Here is a 21,842-nt window from a genome sequence, read left to right as displayed (position 1 = left end):
GGGCTACCGAGGAGGACGGCTTGGGAGCCTTTGCCTCTCCTGGGGCCGCCCCAGGTGGTCCCCATGGGCAGAGTCAAGCCTGTAGGCTATTGGCCAGCAGCCATCGGATTAGGTCAGCATCTGTTCTCATGGTCCAGGCCCTAGGGTATCCCTGTTATGAAATAGTTTGAATCATTCTGTCACATCTTACCACTCAGAGCCAGAGGAGACAGACCTGAAACCAAAATCCACACCTTCGCAGCAAGCCCAGATCAAACACCCCCAGTAACTAACCACAGAAGATCGACAGAGGCAAGTTTGCTTTACCAAGAGAACACACTTTATTGGGTAAATTTCCAGGGAAACCTAGTTTTACAAAGCATAGAAGCAGTAAAGGTCAGAAATACAGTCCAAGAAGTATTTTAGGTAGAAAAATCTGTTGAGCAGGGAGTGCCTCTAGGGAAGGGAGGGGGGATCTTTTAGAGCCGGGACCCAGAGGGGTGTCCTCCTTCCTGTGGGCCAGGGCCTGCCCCTTGGGCTGGGCAGCTGGTTACAGCGGCTGCACGTGCTTCCTGCTGGAAATGACTTTCCCATCTCTGATCTCCTCCGTGATGGTGCAGATTTGCGTGCTGATCTGGGGAGCCGGGGCGCAGGGCACACTTGGGATGTAAGGAACTATAACGGCAGGCTTGCATTCCGTGGCACAAGGGCGGGCAGGCAGCTTGAGGAAATGAGATCATACAAGGGTGTTTGGCATTGGCCATTGGACTGACATTTGCGTTAAACGTAAACAGGGGTCAAGTGAGACAGGTGGGTGACAATGACAAAGGGCTCAGACAGTGCCTCTGAAATCCCCAAGGGCTGCAGGGATGAAGACCAGAAACTCCCAGCCAAAAACAATGGTTGGAGAAGTACCATGAATGGGGCTGACTTGTCCCCCTGCAAAAGCCCAAAGCCCAGGGCTGGAAGGAATCTCTCTGAAGATGCTTTGATCAATCCCCCTTCATCTGTGCAATAACCACTCTAGGACTGATGCCCTCACCGCGGCACTGAGGGTTGGGTCCAAGTGAGCCCTTTCCACAAGCCGGGACCTCCGGAACCCACTCACCTGCAGTCTTTCTCCCTCCAGCAGGCAGCGGTAGGTGGCGATCTCCGACTCCAGGCGGGCCTTGACGTCCAGGAGGACCTTGTACTCCTGACTCTGCCGCCCCAGGTCACAGCGGATCTCAGACAGCTGAGCCTCCACGTTGCCGATCAGGCACTGCATCTGAGCCAGCTGGGAGCTGTAGCAGCCCTCGGTCTCCACCCGGGTGGATTCCAGGGAATTCCGCTGCAGTGGGAAAGAGGAAGCACTCCCAATGTGAGGGAATCCCACCCAGAGACCCACAGCCCTGCGTATCTGGGTACCACTTGCGATCACACCCCGTGATAACCGAGGCTGGTGGATCAGGGTACCTGCCACAAGCTTGGCCAGCCACTCAGGCAGGGGCCACTCACCATGTTGTGCTGGGCCTGCAGCTCGATTTCCAGGGCATTGACGGTGCGTCCCAGCTCAATGATCTCTTTCTGGCAGCACTGCAGCTGCTCCGAGCCGGACACCACTTGCTGGTTCAGCTTGTCAGTCTGAAAAGCATGAGAGGACCCAGAGCATGGTCAGAGCAAGTGAAGCTACTGTCAAGGGTGACCCCTCCCCAGGAGCTTGTCCTGGGCTGGCCCAACCCCACCTGGGTGTTGAACCAGGCCTCCAAGTCTCTGCGGTTATTTTCCACCAGGGTCTCATACTGGCATCTAATCTCATCCAGGATCTTGTTGAGATCCACTGGCGGGGCAGCATCCACCTCCACATTCAGCCTGTCCCCAAGTTGGCATCGAAGTTTGTTGATTTCCTGCAGAAAGGAGGCAAGATGGCATTAAGGCTGTGAAAAGGATGCTGGATGAGGGTTCGACTGACCTGGATAAAAACCCTCCTCCTTCAGTTGCCAGCTGTGTGACATTAAGCAGGATACTTAACCTCTCTGTGCCTCAGTTTTCTCATCTGTAAAATGGAGCTTGTAATAGTATATGACTCCTGGGATTATCGTGAGAATGACATGAAGTGAGAATGAAATGCAAAGTGCTTCGTATAGTTCCTGGCACACAGTGGGCCATCAGTAAATGTCAGCTGGGGTTACTGTGGAGGTGGTTGTCATAGTTTTACACCCAAGGGTCAGCAGTGGCTCCCTGCTGGATGGAAAACATCGAGGGGGTGCCTGGCATCAATCTCACCTCCTCATGGTTCTTCTTGAGGCACATCAGCTCCTCCTTCAGCGACTCCACCTGCATCTCCAGGTCGGCCTTGCACAGAGCCAGTTCGTCCAGCGTACAGCACAGTCCCTTGGTGTCAGCCTCCACCAGCTGCCGCATGCCCAGCTCCGTCTCGTACCTGCACGCAGAGAGTCCTGCTGAGTCTACAGCAAAGCAGCCATGCACAGGCAGGGCCCACTGCCCTGCTGACCAGCTGCAGTGGCTGATTTGGGGTCAGCATCACTGTGGTCCTTTCCCTTGACCCGAAAGGGATCCAGGAGCGATGCCACATTTCCCACGTACAGCTCCATCTGGCCTCACTCCCACTCACCAGCTCTCAGAGGCGGGGGACAGAGGCAAGGGAGCAGCACAGAAACATTCCTAGATCAGGCCACTCACTTGGTTTGGAAGTCGTCAGCAGCCAGCTTGGCATTGTCAATTTGCAGGAACATCCTGGCATTGTCAGCCTTGCTCAGCAGGATCTGGGGAACAGGGGGTGTCCCATGAGCTGGGGAAGGCCCAGCAGTGCGGGGACAGGTGGGGAGGGGACAGCCCAACTTTCGGATGCCATGCTTCTAAGTACCACCAGCACCTTTGGCATTTCCAGCCCTGAACATCCTGAGCCCAAGTGTAGAAGGAGCATCATTCCTGGGAGGGGCATCAAAGGGATGTCGGTGGCCCTCAGTCCTGACATCCGCAGCCCCAAAGTGGCCCAGTGGGTGAGTGGAGAGAACCAGGCCGACCTGGATTCAGGTTCTGCATCCAACAGCAACAGGCTATGGGATCTCGGGCAAGTTGCTGCACCTCCCTAAAATTCAACTTCCGCATCTGTTAGATGGGTCCAGTAATACCCATCTCTTTAAGATGAGGGATAAACAAGCGAAAGGATAGGAAGCTGTCAGGCACAGCGCTTGTGTCCAGTAGGGGCTCGGTGCATGTGACTGCCCTATCTATAGCTGAGACAGCGGAGGGAGGGGAGGAATGGCTGGATTGGAGGGGAGGTTACAAGCAGCAGAGAGGTCTGGGTCCCCCAAGAAACCAAGACCTTAGAGAGAAAAGCTGGCCCTGATAGGAGAGAGAATCCCCTAAGAGCTACAGTCCCATCTGTGGTGGGACGAGACAGACCCCTCCCAGGGTTTGGGCTGCTGGGCTGGAGAAGGGCCAGGTCCCAGTTACCTTCTGCTGGAGCTCCTCAATGGTCTTGAAGAAGCACTGGTAGTCTGGTCTGATGTACGGCGTCTGAGACTTGTACCATTCCCGGATGCGGCACTCCAGCTCTGCGTTGTCCTGCTCCAGCTGGCGCACCTTCTCCAGGTAGCTGGCTAGCCGGCCGTTCAGGAGATGCATGGTCTCCTTCTCGTTGCCATTGAGGAAGCCCTCGCAGAACCAACCCCCGCTCCCAGTAAAGTCGGAGCAGGGGAACCCAGAGGACGGGCAGGAACGAGGCAAGCAACTCCCAAGGCCGGAGAGGCCCAGCCTGACGGAGGAGGCTGACCCCCCAACACCAGGAAGGCAAGAGACTCTGCAGGATCCCACAGGGCGGACACAGGACACCTGAGAGATACCACCTGTGGTGCCACAGAGGCCTTTGATGGATCCAGAGGAGAAGATCGGAGAGCAGAGCTGGGTGGCCATGGCGCTAGCAGAGGAGGTTGCAGCTTAGCAAGGAGCTCAGGTTCTGACTCTCATGGCCTCTCTGGGGCATTTATATACACTTTCCGTGGGGTGTTGCCATGTTACTCTTGGGAAAGCCTGTTCCCATTCCAGGAAGTTAGTCTCATTAAAATGTGATTTTTTGCTACCCATCCAAATTTCTTGCCTTATAAAAAAAAAAAAATTAGTTTGCTAAGTCAGGACTCTAAGCTGTTGTCATTTCCTAGCAGAATACGAATTTTATTGCCTCCTCAAAGTTCTTGCACCAGATGCCATGAATCAGAAGTGGCCTCACAAATGACATGTGGTACCTGCCCTGTCTGCACACTTTTCCCGAGGAGCCAGGTATTTGTCACCTCTGTCCACTACCCCAACCCCCCTCGTAGCTGCTCACCTCTGCCTGGGCCCCTGGGATGGTGAGAAGGGAGCAAAGGGAACTAAAATTCATGGAGGAGTCGTCATGTGCCAGGCTTGTAGTTATTTCATTCACACCTCACAACAGTCCTGCTGAGAATGGTAGAAAGAAAAAGAAAGAAAGAAAGAAAGAAAGAAAGAAAGAAAGAAAGAAAGAAAGAAAGAAAGGAAGAAAGGAAGAAAGGAAGAAAGGAAGAAAGGAAGAAAGAAAGAAAGAAAGAAAGAAAGAAAGAAAGAAAGAAAGAAAGGAAGGAAGAAAGGAAGAAAGAAAGAGGGAGGGAGGGAGGGAGGGAGGGAGGGAGGGAGGGAGGGAGGAAGGAAGGAAGGAAGGAAGAGAGAGAGAAAGAAAGAAGGGAGGGAGGGGCAGGTAGAAAAAGAAAGAAAGAGGGAGGGAAAGCTTGCTTGAGATGAACAGGCAGTGAGTACAGATCTTGGATCTGAAACCAGGACTCTCGGACCCCAAATCCCATGCCCTTGTCCCACTGCTTCTGCCATACAACCAAGGTCAAGTGCAGGCACCCAGAATTTCAAGACAGGAGACCTAGGTTCAAACCCTGGCTCTGTGATGAGGTACCCTGTGATGCTGAGCACATCACTCCCTCCCAGGCATCCTCAGGGTCCTCACTGGGACAGTACAGATCATCAGCCTGCCCCGCCTGCTTCACACAGATGCGAGGAGAGTCAAACCAGGCCAGAAGTAAAAGTGTTTTAAAACCCATCGGGTGCCGTAGAAAAGTTGGTTGGGCTAAGAGGACAGTCTTTGATGATGGTTTACGGCTGTGGCTGGCAAAGGGTCGTGGCTGCTTTGGAGGGAAGTTTCCTTTGTGACCCCCAATTTCCTGAACCTAAGGGGGTAAAACCAGGACCCTGGACAGCCCACGGGTGCCTAAACAGGTTACAGAAACAGTCAATGCAGCAGACCCTTTGGACAGGGAAGGGAGGAACAGATGACACACTGCCAGAGAGTTAAGCAAGCCAGGAGGAGAGCCTGAGAATTGAGGACCAAAGGTAAATTCCGTCTTCCACCCTCAAAGTGGGATTTCCCAAGGCTTGAGCAACCTGCTTACTCTTCGCCCACACAGACACACACAGCAAGGCTGGCATTTACAGAAGCATTTATGTGCTTCTGAAGTTGTAATTTACCAACCTCTTAAAACGCATTATAGGGCTTCCCCGCTGGCACAGTGGTTGAGAATCCGCCTGCCAGTGCAGGGGACACGGGTTTGAGCCCTGGTCCGGGAAGATCCCACATGCTGCAGAGCAACTAAGCTCGTGTGCCACAACTGCTGAGCCTGTGCTCTAGAGCCCATGAGCCACAACTACTGAGCCCACGTGCCACAACTACTGAAGCCTGCGCGCCTAGAGTCCGTGCTCCACAATGAGAGAAGCCACTGCAATGAGAAGCCGGCGCACCGCAATGAAGAGTAGCCCCGGCTCGCCGCAACTAGAGAAAAGCCCGTGCGCAGCAACGAAGACCCAACACAGCCAAAAATAAATAAATAAATAAAATTTTAAAAACACATACACACACATTATAAGCTTCTCTCTGAAATTACTCAGGAGGGTTGGCTGTGGTGCACACACCTCGCCCAGTTCAGTGGACACCTCAACAGGAGGCCCGAGAGCCACCTGATGGGCTCCCCGGGGTGCACAAGCCGTGCGGCCCCTCCTAGGAGGGACAGCCGGGGCATCAGGCCTCCAGAGCTCCGCTACCTCAGCAATGGTTCCTTATGGCTGCCCATCCTCCCTGCTCTCCCTGCAGGGCCTAGGATGGGGCTGTCTTGAGGCTTCTCAAACTCGGCCCTGTGGACATCTCAGACTATGCCATTCCCTGCGCGGGGGCTCCCTGTGCGTCGTGAAGTGCCAGCAGCATCTCTGAACTTTACCGCCAGATGCCAGTAGCAACCTCCTCCCCCAGGCGTGACAACCAAAAATGTCTCCAGAAGCTGCCAGTGTCCCCTGGGTGGCAAAACTGCCCCCAGTTGAGACCCACTGGGCCATCAGAACAGGGAGACCTCCTGTAAGCACCTCCTTTGTTTTCTAGGACAACTAGTGCAGAGTCTGGCTGTCACTGTAGGGCCCGTTCAGGCAAGTCCTTAATGCACCCATGATCCAGCTCACTTCATTTGTGACACAGCGTGCTCGCCCTGAGGGTACCACCTCCTATGCCCCTGACACGGCTCTTCTCTCTTTGGGATCTCTGGCTGCTGGAATCTGAAGTTAACGTTCTCATTTTCTTTTTTTCTTTTTTTTTTAATCCCTCCGCTTGTGCAATCTGTATCTGAAGCTGATTCTAAGTTTCTCTCAGGGCAATTGAGTGAGCAGCTGTCTGCTGCTTCGGCTGTGTCCCGTCACTCAGTACGTACCTCCAGAGGGCCACTGTGGGCCAGAGTCCAGACAGGTGTCTCCAAGTCTGTGAAGAGAGGCACGTACCTCTTCTGGAGCGAGTGACAAGCTGGCCAGAGAAGGTCTTTCGGTCGCCCTTGGTCCCCTGCCTTTCTCCATGGTGTAGACTGCAAGGCCACCTGGAGGGAAGTGTAGTAGGGGGGCCTCATGGGAGGAATTCCTCTGCTCTCTTTCACCTTGGAAGCCTGGACCATCACGGGATGAACTGAGGCCCGAGAGGAACAAATGCTCTTCCTGTATCAGAGGAGAGAACCCAGGTTTCGTAGGGCTGCTCACCTCCCGAGGCAGCTCAGCCCACCCCCACCCATGGTGGCCCTGGAGAAAATCCACCTGCTCAGCGTTAAGTACGTCAGGGGTACCCAGGCATCAGGTTTTATTTCAAAATAGGGTCCTATTCTGAGACCATCCTTTCTAACATGAATCAAAAATACACTGGGCTAAGAGTCAGGGGACCTGGACTCCAGGCCGACCTCTGCCTCACTCTGTTTGAGCCTCAACTACTCTGGGCCCCAGAGCCCCATTCTGAACAGGAAGGGACTGGACAGGGTGAGCTCAAGGCCCTTGCATCTCAGACGTAGGATTTAAGGCCCAAATGTTTCCCATGGAGCCGGCCAGGAGTCACCTGGACGTGTCTGTGACTCACCCACCATCAGCCACTGTCCCTTCTCTGTCACTGACCACAGGACAAAGTGGAGTTATGGAGGTTCAGCCTGTGACACGGTTGGGTTTTCTCTTCTTTGCGGTCCCCATGGAACTCAGTCTCCCTTTGCCTCTAGGTCTACTGTATGGCTGTTAGCATAACGCCATCTTGGGCCCTTCCCGTTCCTCCTGTCCTTCTGCTGACCCTACCCAGGACTGTACTGGGCAGTAAATCACTTCTCTATCATCAAGGACTTTGTAGTTAATAGATATTGTCTAATAATCATTAGGACCGGGTGGCCTCTGTGATCTGTTAGTCCCCAAACAATGATGAAAACCTTCCATGACATATTCCCGGCATCCATGAGACTAGTTACCCATTCATAAATCTTGACTCAGGAATGCACGTTCCGTCTCCAAGCTCCTATCCCCATACCCTAAGTTAGCTATAAAGTTGTCCCAATGGCGCCTCGGTGGTGCGGAGTACAGCTGCAGGTGCTTCCAGACCGCTGTCAGCCCCATCCCACCCTGTGAGTAATAAACTGATCCCATGGATTAGGTGGAGCTGTCCGCCTTGCTTTTGGTCTCAAGATGCCTTCTCGGTTCGGTGGGCACTTATCCTTCCCGCTATCCTCTGACATCCTCCAACACCTGCACACCAGGAAAACGCAACCTCTCGGCTTCCTCCCAGCCTCCCTCCATAGGCAGAGGCCACATGAGTCCACCTCCCAAGGCTGGTCCCTAGAAGGGTCCATTTGGAGGTGCAGTGTCACCAGGACATTAGTCAGTCATCCCAGCATGTCCAGGCTGAAATGATATCTCTGGCCAACTGAGCCAACTAAGACTTGGCTTTGCAGAAGAAGGGCTTAGAAAGTATCGGGCAGGGCAGCAGGGGCCCTGGGCCTGGACTCAGCCAGACCTTGCTTGGTTCGAGCTCCTTAATTCCTTCAAGTCTCCATTTTCCCAAAAGTTGAGTGGAGCTTATAATGCCATATTCACAGGATTGTGACAACTAAGCTGAAACGTGCTTGATAAACAGGAACTCACTTCACAGATTTAAGAGATCAAAACTCTTCTTAATGGAGTTCCCTGGTGGTTAGGATGCCAGGTTTTCACTGCTGTGGCCCGGGTTCAATCCCTGGTTGGGAAACTGAGATCCCATGAGTCGCATGGCGCAGCCCCCAAAAAAATCTTCTTACAGCCCATGTAGTCTGAGCCCCAGCTGAATGCTATCTCCAGGGCACAGACTGCTCACCCAGGTTTCATGGGGTGCTGATGTGGAGGCCTAACCCAGCCGTGCAAGGAAAGACAGCTGCTCAAAGAGGTTGTAGCTGGGACTGTGTCCAGAACTGCAGGGGCCCCAGACTGTATCCAGGACTCTCTGGCCTCTGACCTTTACTGTAGAAGCTCCTAGAAGCTCCCTGACCCCACCTATTGCAGACACAGGTGCCAGCTTGGGGGCTACAGAGCTGACAGGATGCTCTCTGACCACCATGACCTCAGCTTGGGGGGCAGGGGGAAGAGGGAGGATGCTGCTGCAGGAACAGAAAACACTCTTGGCTTTCCCCAAGGTCACCTTGGAAAGCCACCAAGTTCAAAGTCAACGGCTGAGTTCGTGACTCCTTCTTTGGTAAAAATAGGTCCCCACCCTCAAATGAGCTTCCATTTGAAAGCCAAGGTTCTCCGTGGGCAAAGACCCAAGAAGTCAAGCCTGAGTCTTCTCTACCCAGCTCTGAGCTGTCTCCCTTCGATGTCGAAGGCTTCAGGCACTGCCTGTCACAGTGTGCCCAGGGAGCCCTGCTCCTCTGATCTGTGGTCAGAGTGTACCAGCACCCACAGTGCCCCAGTGGCACCGGCAGAAGCAGACAGTGGACCATGCGGCAGCCAGATCACCTACGACTGGGCAGCAAGGGTAACAAGACCATTCAAAAAGCCCAATAGGGGATTTCCCTGGTGACGCAGTGGTTGGGAGTCCGTCTGCCAATGCAGGGGACACGGGTTCGTGCCCCAGTCCGGGAAGATCCCACATGCCGCGGAGCGGCTGGGCCCGTGAGATCTAAGAAGTGCTGACCCCATCTGTGTCTTAAACTTTTTAGACTCCTACCCACAACCCACCCAGAACAAGGGAAACTCACACTGATCTCATTCCCCTCAACACTCGTGCTTTTTTCTTGTAACAAAGAATTTGTTCAAGCAACAAATCACTCAGGATTCCCGGCCCCTCCCTGAACAGCAGGGTTACTACATACTCCGTGTCAAACAACCACATCAAAACTCCTACCAGATCTCCTGCCAGCTGATGCTAGATTTTAGTACAGACAGGCAGGAACAGGTCCACAAAGTTGAAGGAAGCATTATGGCAGGGGAAAAAATATCTTCAATTATGACATTTCGAGCCACTGATTTAACGTGTCCAAAGAATCAGAGAAAGGTCTGGCTTATTTGGTTTTGATGGTGGAAAACTCAGGGCGGTCTGCACACCTGCTGAGGGTAGGGTTGCCAGATTTAGCAAATAAACATACACGCAACATTTGGGACATGTGTATACTAAAAGCTTATTCATGTGTATTTGCAACTCCAATTTAACTAGGCGTCCTGCATTTTCTCTGGTAATCCTCACTAAGGAGCATCACTGTTTGAGAACTTGGGCCAAACAAGACACAGCTGTTCCTTCCCTCCTTCCCCTGTGACTTGTCACCATGACTGGCTGGTCTCGGGAACAGGTATAATGGGCTTCCCTTGGGAAATCGCGACTTTCCATCCTTTGTCCCCTGATCTCAGTGGCTGCCGTTTTTGCCCCCACAGGCCCGGTGAGCAGTATTCAGAATAGTGCTAAGGTGTCCTTTCTGTTTCCTGGACACCTCAGTGACGTTCCACCCCGATGGTAGCTGCCTTCAGCGGGGTGACTCAGTCCTTCCTCGGCAAGATTTGGCAAGTCCCTCTCGCCTCCGTTTCCTGGTCCCCCGGCCTGTGCCCCCAGATTGCGCCTACCCCCTGCTGTCGCCAGGCCTCACCAGCCTGAGGGCAGTCTGAGCGCACACACTAATGGACCATGGAGGTCTTCCCCACTCCCTGGCTGCCCCTCTACAGGGCCCAGAGCCAGTGCTAGGGGCCTCAGGAGAGCAGCAAGGTGACCACGGCCCTTGGCTTCTCCCAAGACCCTAGGGCTCTGCCAGGTTCCTGAGCACCCAGTTTCTCAATGTGCTGCTCCGTCGATGGTCCTGAATCCCCACTGGGCCAGGACCTGACTCTAATTAGGCCTCGAAACTCCCCCTTTACCAGGCTCAGAATCACCCTGGAACCCTCACCTCCCCCCAAATATAAAGGTACTTTCTCTCGCCCTGGGGTATGGTTTTGGCAATTGTCCAGGGCTGCAGGATCCTGCCCCAAACTGTTCTTGCCACTGGGGTGGCCCAGAGAGCTGCCCTGAGCCCAGTCTTAAGCCATACCTCTCCAGTTCTCTCACACCAAGTTCCACCTTCTGCATCCTAGGGCCACTTCTGTCTCGCCTACAGGCCAGCTCTTCCTGCACAGCTGCACTGGCTGACCGCTCCTGTCTGTCTGGAAGAGTCCAGGACCTCCTGCTCTGGTCCACTCGGTTGCTAACTCCCCCCCCACCCAGCTTTTATGGAGAATTCCAGAGCTGTCACTGCTCTCCCTGATGTCCTTAGAGAACCTGTGGTTTGTGGGAGACGCACAGACCCGCTGGGAGAAGAAGCTGGTGCCTCAGTCTCCCGTGTCCCCTTGATTCAGGTACCACTTAACTGGACCACAGAACAAGTTCCCCAAACACCCTGTTTGATTGGATTCCATCGTCTGCATTTACAGGGGCTGGTGTTGCAGTCGACCTCACTCTCTTCCTGCTAACGACATTTTGTCTGCAAAACAGACTATGGGCTCCAGGCAGTAATTAACCAGGATTTATACTGGGGGTTCTACTTTCAAACTCATCTGAGATGAGTTGGATGAAAGAAGCCACAGAGTTATTATGGCTGTTCATCAAAATGGGCCAGAAAGAGTGAATACCAGCTCCTTGCCAACTCCCCCAAATCCCCACCCCCTCCAACAGGTGCCCGCCCACCTGCTCCCTCCCAAGCGCTGCAGGAGAGTGGAGAGGCTGATGTGCTCAGCTCTTTGAGAGCTCCCCAGGACAAGCTGCTCAGAAGGATGTGGCCTGCATACCCTTCTCCTCTCCAGCCCCCAAGAGCTCCAGGAACACCATCCAACAGGGGGCAGGTCCCAGTCACCCCAAGATGCACTGTCCCAGGCCAGGAGGGAAGAAGGGCACAGCCACTGACATGGGGAAGCTGGGACAGTGTGTGGACCACAGCCCTCCTGTGACATCTCTTCCTCTCTTCCCTCAAGCGAGATTCCCCTTACTAGGAAGCCCCAGGCACCCTCATCATACTCAGGGTCTTCTGTGGACCCTCGAGGCTGCTCCCCAAAACAGAGGGACAACAGGCACCCGAGGGGTCTCGGGGCTGCAGCCCCGCCCTTAGCCATGGCCTGCTGCCCAGCTGCCCCACTCAAGGCTGGGGACTGGACAGGGTCTCATATCGGAACCAGGTTTAGTACCCTGTCCCTCCACTCCATGTCACAGCAAGTAGCTAAAGTGCCACTGACATGCTTTCTGGAGTGAGCCCGCCCCCTGCAGGGCCCAGGCAGGACACACAGCCCCATTAGGGAAAGCAGAGGTGCACTGGTCCATCCGCCCAGGGCGGAGCCTTTGGGAGAGGGAAGCGTGAGGAAGAGGCTGACTGTGCAGCCAGGAGTCACACAGCAATCAGCCACCTTCGTGCAGCACTGCCAGGAGGAGGCACATCCCTCCCAAGCCCTGAGGCACTGGGGTGCTATGGGCACATTCCACGGTGACGACTTTGTCCCCTAAGCATTGGGGCTTAAGTGAGAGCCCGCTTTTGCCACAGATTCCAGAGCTGAAACTTTGGCTTTGACCGAGGGCCAGCCACAGTCCTGGAAAGCGCTTTGGAATGTGAGTCCCGGCTCTCCTGCTGGGCAGGTCTCTCAACCAGTCTGAGTCTCAATCTTCAGATGTGTAAAATGGGTGCAACAGTGCCAACTTGGGGTTATTGTAAAGATGAAATGAAATAAAGAATAAAAAAGAGCCCTAGGGCTTCCCTGGTGGCACAGTGGTTGAGAGTCCACCTGCCGATGCAGGGGACGTGGGTTCGTGCCCCGGTCCGGAAGGATCCCACATGCCGCGGAGCGGCTGGGCCCGTGAGCCATGGCTGCTGAGCCTGCGCGTCTGGAGCCTGTGCTCCGCAACGGGAGAGGCCACAGCAGCGAGAGGCCCGCGTACCGCAAAAAAAAAAAAAAAAAAAGAGCCCTAGACAAATGCTGAACACGTTACTTTCCCCTTTATTAGCAAATCCTCTATTTTGGCATTTTTGCATTAACTGGCAACCATTGACATAGAGGTTAGTCAGCCTCCATGGACAGAGCTGTTTCTCACAGCCCTGGGAAGCAGGGGTGTTGAGCCTGGGGGAGGGGTGGGGCACGTGGGCATCTGGCCAACCCCAGGGAGGGGCAGTATTGACCTAGCAGGACTGATAAAGCCGCCCTCCCTTGAATGGTCGCCCCATGCAGATGACTGAGGGGATGAAAAGAGTCCTGGATAGAAAGAGCAGATTGCCCTCCCCTCCCCCAAGCCTCTCCCACATTTCAGACCAGAGCCCTGAGGTCACCACCCCTGTCCAGCTCAGGAAGTCTCCCGGATTAGCTTTGAGAGAAACACCCACCCCCACCCCCCACCCCAGGGTCCCCTCCAGGCCTCCTCGGGACCCCTGATAGGGCCACAGAGATCCTCGGGTGGAGCGCAGCTTCTCGGGTGTCCTCCCCGGGGTCTGGGGAGGACCTCCCCAGGACCTCCCACCAAGCCCCCCAGCACTGGCTCAGAAAAGGAGGGGCCTGCTCCCTACACAGCCTTGGCCTGGGTCTCGGGAAGAGGGGCAGCTCCAAGCCCAGAAAGGCCCGGGAGGGCCGTGCACCAGCCCCGGGGCTCAGCTCTCAGGACCTCCTCCAGCCCAGTCCCCTCCCTCACGTCTACAGGACCATGTGCTTGTCCACCTCTTTCATTACCCAGAGTTTGTCTTCCTTGTCAGCTCTCATTGCTCCATCCAACACATTTGCTGAGCTCCTTTAACAGCCTAGTTAGGAGGATGGTGAGGAGGACAAAACGATCCCTGCCCTGAAGGAAAAAGGACAACAAAGCTTAATTTACTGAGCACTTAATACGAGCCTGGACTGTTCTAAGCATTTGACTTTCATAACTTCCGAGGGCGGTGGTACTTAGCAGGTAGGAAAGTGAGCCCACAGGGTTCAGTGGTTTGGCCAGTGTTACAGATGGAATCAGTGGCAGAGATGGGACACACGCCAGGATAGCGCAGCTCCAGAGCCTGTGGCCATCGCGCCCTGCCCTCCAATAATGTCCATGACGGCCATCAGTACAGGGGGCCTTGAGGACAGACCGGGGAGGGTGGGAGTGGTAGGGAAAGAGCAGAGATCTGTGGCAGAATGTGAACCCTGAACTGAGCTTTGAAGATGGCAGTAAGTTATCGTTGCGGGTGTCACCTCCTGCCGCCCGCCAGTCTGTGAACTCCCTAAAGAGAGAGGTTGAGTTTTGGCACATCTCTTTCTCTCCAGGATCCAATATAGTGTCTGATACACGGTGCGCTCAATTAACAGCTGCTGATGAAATAGATTAACAAAAAAAGGAACCGGGTTTGGGAGCGGAGGTCATGTCCTCTTTGTCTTTGATCTCTGAGCTCCTAGCACAGCTCTGGGCATGTGGATGACAACTGAGCCGCACCTCGTTCCTCAGTGGGGGTGGGATCTGGGATGAGTGGACGGTGACACCTTTCCCCTGGCTAAGCACGCTGGGCGGGTCACTTCTGAGCGACCACTGTGGACTAAACCAACTGCCCAGTGCCCAGGCAGGCTTGGGGTGGAGAAGGATGAAGGAGGGCAGCGACGATGCGGACAGGGGGGCGGGAGGGGGAGGGGAAATGAGGAAGGGGCAGGGAATGGGCAAGAGTGGCAGAACACCCCTCCCCTCTGGCCTGCCACCCCGTGACAAAACTCAGATGGCATCCGAGGGGCACCCCAGTTCATTCCCTGGTGTCTCCCCTCAGTAAGCACTGGCTGAGCCCCAGCAGTCGGCTGGACACAGCCCGGCTCCCTCAGCACACACGGTCTACAGTCAATACCCGGGCAGGAGGGCGCAGATGTGCCAACACCTGAGTGCACCCCACTCTCTCCGGGTGCCGCAGAGGAGGGGGTGTCCATCTCAGTCGGAGTGCTGAATAAAAATCTGGTGGTCTCCAAAAAAACAAAGAGAACAGGAGAGGAAGCTAGAGGAAGCTCAGATCGAACGGAGGTCACTCATTGAACAAGGGCCGGAGGGGTCCAGCCATGTGGCTGGCTCACTGAGAACAGTTTGCAGTGGCAGGACCTCTGGGTGGGCGGGGAGAAGCCAGTGTAGAATTAGGGCCAGAGAGAGGCCGGAAGTAGCCAGACCCCGGTGGCCTCTTGGATGGTGAGGAGTCTGGACTTTCCTCAGTGGCCTGTGGGGAGCTTTCGCAGCATCTCTAAGCCGGGAGGGCTTTCCGTTTCCAGCAATGGCCCTGGCTGGCGTGTGAAGCACGGATAAAGGGGAAGTTCAAACTGGAGGCAGGGAGGCCAGGGAGGCCACGGAGGCCGTGGCAACCTGCCCAGCAAGTTAAGACATTGAGGACATGGGCATCCACGGATGGACTTGTGAGGAGGGTGAAGGAGAGACAGAACCAAGAGGAACCAAGGCTCCTGGGTCCTCTGGGATGGAGGACCAGGAAGGCCCAGATCTGGGAGAAGGAGGGATGCTCCTTCAGATGAGTGGATCTGAGGAGGTGATGGCCGGCTCATTTGGGCATGTGAGACTGGAACAGAGGAGAGCGACCTCGACGGAGAGTCATCAGGACATACTGGTAATTGTGACCATGGATATGGCCCAGATGGCCCAAGGAGGGGTGGGGCGAAGAAGCAAAAGAGAAGACTGCCTACGTCAGAATCCAGGGGACCCGTCCCCGTGAGGAGTAAGCAGAGCCAGAGGAGGCTGCACGTGTAAGCTGGGATGTCCAGAGAAGCAGGGGGAACAGGGGTCCAGAGGGGAGGCGGGGAGGAGGGTCACCATCAGCCCAGGCTGAGGTCACTCCTTGAGTCGTGCCTCTGGTCACTGAGTGGCTTGGAATGGCAGGACCTTGGGGCAAACAGAGGGGTGGGGGGCACTGCATGTGAGGGTGCCCAAAGGAAGCTGTCTCCGCAGAAAGCAGGAAGGCAGTAGCTGGGGCTGGAGTAATTGTCCTAGGCCTCTTTCTCCCCACACCGACCCTGCACGAGCCCCTTGCATTCTGCCGCAAGCCCTCTGTACCTCTTTCCCGCATGTCCATGTTTGCAGGGCGCCATCACCCGTGAGCCACCTGTGGCCCTGTGTTTGTCATTATCGACCCCGTGGCTGACGGTCGCCCGGGTGCCTTGTGTCCCTCCCATCTGGGAGCTCTCTGGGCCGGGCCTCGTCAGGGTGGGCCGTTCAGCCCGACCTCACCCACCCACCTCCCCCCACCGCCTCTAGTCAGGGCTTTGGCAGGTACCACCCTCAAAAACCAAGCCAGAATCAAAAAAATACATTTGCAAGAAAGTGGGAAACTTTATTGAATTGGTTTTTCTTTTTAGTAGAGAAGCTGAGGAATCAGAGGAGGCAGGTCAGGGGGAAGAGGAAGCAGACCCAGAGAGAAGGGCGGGGAGTGGCTGCCCTTGGGAGGGTGAGGGCCGAGAGCGGAGTGGCCGAGCCTCGGGTCCTGCAGTCCGTCCTTTGCTCCTGCAGGGAACCGTCAGCTCTCTCCTCTGGGCACTGAAGACAGCGAGGGGCTGCCCGGCAGATTTAAGGCCTAGTTTTTTCTGAAATGCGGCGAGTGGAGGTGGTGCTGCTAGTAGAGATGGTTCCTGGGCAAAGGAAGAGGCAAAAGAACTTCAGGCTGGAGAAGACCCAGCTCAGGCCAGCTCAGGCCCCCCAGGAGGGCCCCAAACCCCTAGTCAGTCTGGTGGCGTGGTGGGTAGTTGATGGGGACTCTGTGTTATTGTCTGGGGGACTCCCTCCATGACAGCCCCGTCTGTGGGGCTGTGGGGACAGAGCCACCTATTTTGAAAGGAAAACAGAGGAGCAGGTGCCTACTTCTGCTCCAGTACCATTCCCCGCTCCCTACACTGGGGAACCCAGCACTGCCGCCCAGCCCGCCCACAGGGCCGTAAGCAGGAGCCGCGTCACCTCTCCCACTAGGTTATTTCCTTACCTCCTGCGGGGAAGCCGGGAAGCCTGGGAGAAAGGAGAGAGGCAGCCATGAGTGGAAGGCAACTGAGGACAGCCACCTACCTGTCCTCAGATGGAGTCTCTCAGATCATCACTTTGAGCCCCTGAGTTGGGCTCTTTTCCCAGCTGTGCCCCCAGCCCACAGAGCAGCAGCGTCAGGTGACTCCCAGGCCTGTGCTGTCTGTCTGGGAAGCCTCAGGAGGAGATATTATTAGGCATTTGCTGGGTGTTTTGTCCTCCCTGCGCTGCACTCGACCCCTTACCCCTCCCTTGATCCCACAAGGATGGCCGGATCCCTGCAGGTAGTCTGAAGGCAGTTAAATCTCTATTTTAACAGCTCTGCTGGGCTGCCCTGAATCCAAGCTAATACTTTTCCAATATGAGATATCTTCTCCATAGTCCCTAGTCCTGCCAGTCTAACCTGGAGGCCTGAATTAAAAAGTTAATGGAAATGCCCCTACAGTCTGATGTCAGAAGACAAGAAGGAAGCGCTGGTCCTGGATCCTGGTCCAGGCTGTTGAAGCTCAGACGGGTGTCCTTTCCTCCCAGACACAAGGGCCTGACAGCCCAGGGTCCTGCAGTCAATTTCCCACATGACCTACTTGGCGTCCTGGCCCTCCAGCAGGCTGCGGTAGGTGGCGATCTCCTGCTCCAGCCGCGCCTTGATGTCCAGCAGCATCTTGTACTCCTGGCTCTGGCACTCCATCTCACTGCGGAGCTCGCTCAGCTGGGCCTCGATGCTGCTGATGAAGCCCTGGATCTGCTGCAGCTGCAGGGCGTAGCGGCACTCGGTCTCCGACACCGTGTTCTCCAGCCCGGCTTTCTGGTGGGGCAGCAGAGGAGAAGGTCAGAGGGGAGCCGGGCCAGGGGGAGGGGCCTAGAGGGGGCAGCCGCTGGGCAGGGGCAGCAGGTGTACCATGCTCAGCTGGGACTGCAGCTCGATCTCCAGACCCTGGAGCGTACGCCTGAGCTCCGTGATCTCCGTCTTACTGGTCTGGATACTGGCAGTGCTGGAAGACACCTCCTTGGCCAGCTCTTCACTCTGGAATTCAAGCAGGACCAAGGTGATGGAAGAGCCCAGCTGGAGGGCCCGAGCACCCCCTGGCTCAGCGAGGTTAGAGGGCCAGGTACCTTGCTGTTGAACCATTCCTCGGCATCCCGGCGGTTCTTCTCCGCCATGGCCTCGTACTGCTCCCTCATCTCCGCCAGCACGCGGCTTAGGTCAATGCCTGGGGTGGCGTCCATCTCCACATTGACCTGGCCGATCACCTGGTTTCTGAGCTCCTTCATCTCCTGTAGGGATGGAAAAGGAAGACGCATGAAGTTCCTCAGCCTGGCCCTCCTCGGCTCTGAATGCTACTGGAATGTTCTGGAAAGTGCTTCCAGGTCCCACAGTGGAGGGCTGAGCCTGGCTGCAGCAGAGGGCTCCCCGTCATCACTGAAGGTGATTCAGCCATGGCAAGCACAGCCCACCTCTCACCTCCTCGTGGTTCTTCTTCAGGTAGGCCAGCTCCTCGTTCAGGCTCTCGATCTGCATCTCCAGGTCGGTCTTCATCAGGGTCAGTTCGTCCAGCACCCTGCGGAGGCCGTTGATGTCGGCCTCCACGCTCTGGCGCAGGGCCAGCTCGTTCTCATACCTAAAGGATTTTTAAATTGAAAAAACAACATAGAGGGCTTCCCTGGTGGCGCAGTGGTTGAGAGTCCGCCTGCCGATGCAGGGGACACGGGTTCATGCCCCTGTCCGGGAAGATCCCACATGCCACAGAGCGGCTGGGCCCGTGAGCCATGGCCGCTGAGCCTGCACATCCGGAGCCTGTGCTCCGCAACGGGAGAGGCCACAGCAGTGAGAGGCCCGTGTACCGCGAAAAAAAAACCATAGAAATGGTATTAGAAGTTTGGGTTTTTGAGCACAAGTCACTCATTCTCCTTACTTAGCCCTGCAGTAAACCTTTCTCTGCTCCAATAAAAAAAGGAAGGAAGGAAGGCAGGGAGGGAGGGAGGAAGGAAGGAAGGAAGGAAGAAATGGTATTAGACACTCCACTACCCCTGCACTGGACTCTGCTACTTCCACAAGACCTTCACTCCTGGGATACTCTGGTTACGTTGTTCAGAGGAGCATTTGTCTAAAACTATAACTGCTGGGAAAGGGGAATGAGGGAAATAAACTCACTTGAGCCTGAAGTCGTCGGCAGCCAGCCTGGAGTTGTCAATCTCCAGAATGATCCGGTTGTTGTCGATGGTGGCCGCCAAGATCTGCAAAATACAGAAGGTAACCAACCACTGGAGGGTCCACAAGCTTGGGGAGCAGGACTGAGAAAACACGGGCAGGACGGGTGGCCATCAGACCCTGCCTCTTCTCTGCCCCTGCGAGCTGGGACAGGACACTTCTCTCTGGGCCTCAGTTCCTCTTCTGTAAAGTGAGAGACAGGACGACGGGTCCCCTTGGTTTGTTCTGTCACTCCATCATTCTATGTCTGGTCATGGTGGGAAAGATTGGGATGTACATTTCAGGGGAACGACCCCACCAAGAACATCTGTGGTTAGTCACGTCTCTGCAGCGTCAGACTGGCAACCTCTCGTGGCCACTGTCTTGAGGGCCTTTCTTCTCCTTAAGATCAGGACAGAATCAGCCTGGCCCCCCACAGTTCATAATAACATCACCGGAGCTGGCCTCCCCTCTGAGCAGGGTGGAATTCCAACAAGTATCCCCATCCATTTGAATTTCTCTTCTAAACTTTTGTTAGACATTTAAACAAAAGCATTTAAAATCCACCCCACATAGCTGGGACTCAGCCCAGGCAGATGGATTTCTGTTCCAACAAGCTGGCATCACAACGTGATGGACAGGCCTTAACGGAGAGAATCTCAGCTTAGCACTGCCTAAGCCTCTGCCTGCATCTCCCCTACCTGGTCGCTGCCAATTGAGAATGCCAGTTTAAAGGAGGCCCCTAGAAAATAGTGTTCCCAAACCAATGAATGAACATGCATTCCTTTCTCTGTTGGTTTTAGCCATTCTTAGTGGCTTTGAAAACTTCCAAATAACCCAGCACAGCTTCCAAATGACCCAGTGGGTTAGGATTATAGAGATCAAGTCAGTAATAACATAACTGGAAAGCAGTAAAAAATGTTGGCATGAGTAAGAACAATAAAAATGAATAATGGGAGAGAACGCGTAGCCTGAGAAAACCCATCAGGAAGAGAGAAGCAGTAAAAGACTAGATTTTTCCCCCAAAGAAAGGGTAAGAATTCTGCCCACGCTGCATCTTCTGGTCCCTGGGGACCCTGCTTTTCCTGGCCAGTGTGTCTCTGCCCTGCTCAGAGGAACCCTCCTCGACCTGCAAGGACTCACCTTGTCCCGGAGGTCCTCGATGGTCTTGAAGTAGGAGCTGTAGTCCCGCTCCGGGCTGGTTGGGCTCTTCTTCAGATGCCAGTCACGGATCTTCACCTCCAGGTCAGCGTTGGCCTCCTCCAGGGTGCGCACCTTCTCCAGGTAGGAGGCCAGGCGGCTGTTGAGGTTCTGCATGGTGATCTTCTCGTTGCCAGAGAGGAGGCCGCCATCGCCACCACTGAGGCTGCCGCCAAGGCCACCACCGTATCCTCCACCGAAGTCACCAAAGCCACCACCAAAACACCCACCAAAGCTGCCACCTCCAAGGCCAACTCCAAAGCCTCCACCCAAGCCACTACCAGCCCCTCCACCAAAGCCGCAGCTTATGCCCCCCCCAAAGCCCCCAGCTGATCCTCCAGAGCAAAACCGGGTTGAGCCGCTAGAGATACTGCGACCTCCTCCCAGCTTGCAGGAACCACCCCCATAGCTAGCGGAGGAATTCTGCAGGAAACAGCTCATGGTGAGAGCGAGATGGGCAGAGAGTGCTGGTGCGGTAGGATCTTGGCTTGGCCTGGCCGAGGACTGTGGCTCTTCCCCAGAGTGGATGCCTTTTATACACCTTCCAGGGGGTTGGACGGTTGCCCCATCTTCTCTCCTCCCTTCCCCACCCTCTGACTGGTGCCAACTGCACGTCTGTTTCCCACAAGCTCATTACCTCTGTTCTCCAGGGTGGGTTGTGCCATGGGGGGAGGGGGCATTTTTTTTTTTCTTAATCCTTAACAAAAGTGATGATTCAGAGGGAACAGTGTTCTACTTGAGACTACCCTTTGAAAACTGAATTCTGTCTCACCTCTCCGCTTAGGGAACTCACTCCCATCGGCCCCACCCAATGTTAGAACCGGGACTGAGCTGCACCGGTCTGCCAGGGAGCCTCTGCAGAGGAAGGGTGGCTGCAAAGTGGCCCCGTGTTGTCACTTCAGCCCTCTGCCTCCCTTCTTCCTGTTTCTAAAAGGTCTGACTGGAATGTTCTGCGTCTTTCTCAGCATTTCATCTACTCCAGCGCTCCCAGCAACAAGGACGAACTTTGCTTGGTCCTGTAGAATCAGCAAGCTTGAAGGCTTTTAGGCTGAGAAAAAAATGGCTCCAAGACCATCAGGTAAAGTCATGGCGGCGAGAGACCCTAGGGACCATCCAACACAGTTCCCTCAGCTGGGGAAACTGAGGCATAGAAAGAGCAAGTGACCCTGCACATCATAATAACTAACACCCTGAGATCCCTCACCATATGCAGGCACTGGGCTAAGGAATCTATATTGACTGCCTCATTTAATCTTTGCAACAGCCCAATAAGGTGAGTACTCCTATTATCCCCATTTTACACAGGAGGAAACTGAGCCTCAAGGGCAGAGTCAGGACTGAAACCCAAGTCTGGTCCTGTCTACACTAGGCTCAATTTTTTAGGCATTTTTTCCTACAGTAAAATGGACAAACCATTAGCATCCAGCTTAATGCATTTTTACCCACGTATGAAAATTTAAGCATGTGCTACTTGTGTCACCACCACCCAGAACATTTCTAGCACCCCATAAAGCTCATTGCACCTTTTCCCAGTCAATCGCCCCCCATACACCCCGTGCCCCTAACATACCCATAATTCCAACTCTGTCACCATAGATCAATTCGGATGTTCTCAGCCACGGGCTATTTTGTTCCCCAAGGGACGTTTGATAGTGTCTGGAGACATTCTGGTTGTCACAACTGGGGGATGCTACTGGGATCTGG

The 21,842-nt window shown here is 54.9% G+C and overlaps 1 protein-coding gene across 1 annotated transcript; it reads right to left on the bottom strand.

The window, feature by feature from the left end:
- Window positions 1–529: 529 nt before the first annotated feature.
- On the bottom strand, window positions 530–20,579 carry LOC309976094 (keratin, type I cuticular Ha6-like; the record flags this gene model as incomplete). Its single annotated transcript, XM_082861575.1, has 14 exons — window positions 530–700; window positions 1,088–1,309; window positions 1,477–1,602; window positions 1,704–1,865; window positions 2,245–2,401; window positions 2,662–2,744; window positions 3,439–3,920; window positions 16,716–16,738; window positions 17,335–17,555; window positions 17,649–17,774; window positions 17,864–18,025; window positions 18,213–18,369; window positions 18,903–18,985; window positions 20,082–20,579. 14 exons carry the CDS (start codon window positions 20,577–20,579, stop codon window positions 530–532), a joined length of 2,673 nt encoding a protein of 890 aa, XP_082717701.1.
- Between the last annotated feature and the right edge of the window lie 1,263 nt (window positions 20,580–21,842).

This window comes from Leucopleurus acutus, assembly GCF_964270905.1.
Source record: "Leucopleurus acutus genome assembly, chromosome: 19".
NCBI lineage: Eukaryota > Metazoa > Chordata > Mammalia > Artiodactyla > Delphinidae > Leucopleurus > Leucopleurus acutus.
The sequence above is the reverse complement of the archived record's forward strand: the minus strand, read 5'-3'. Positions and strand labels throughout refer to the sequence as shown.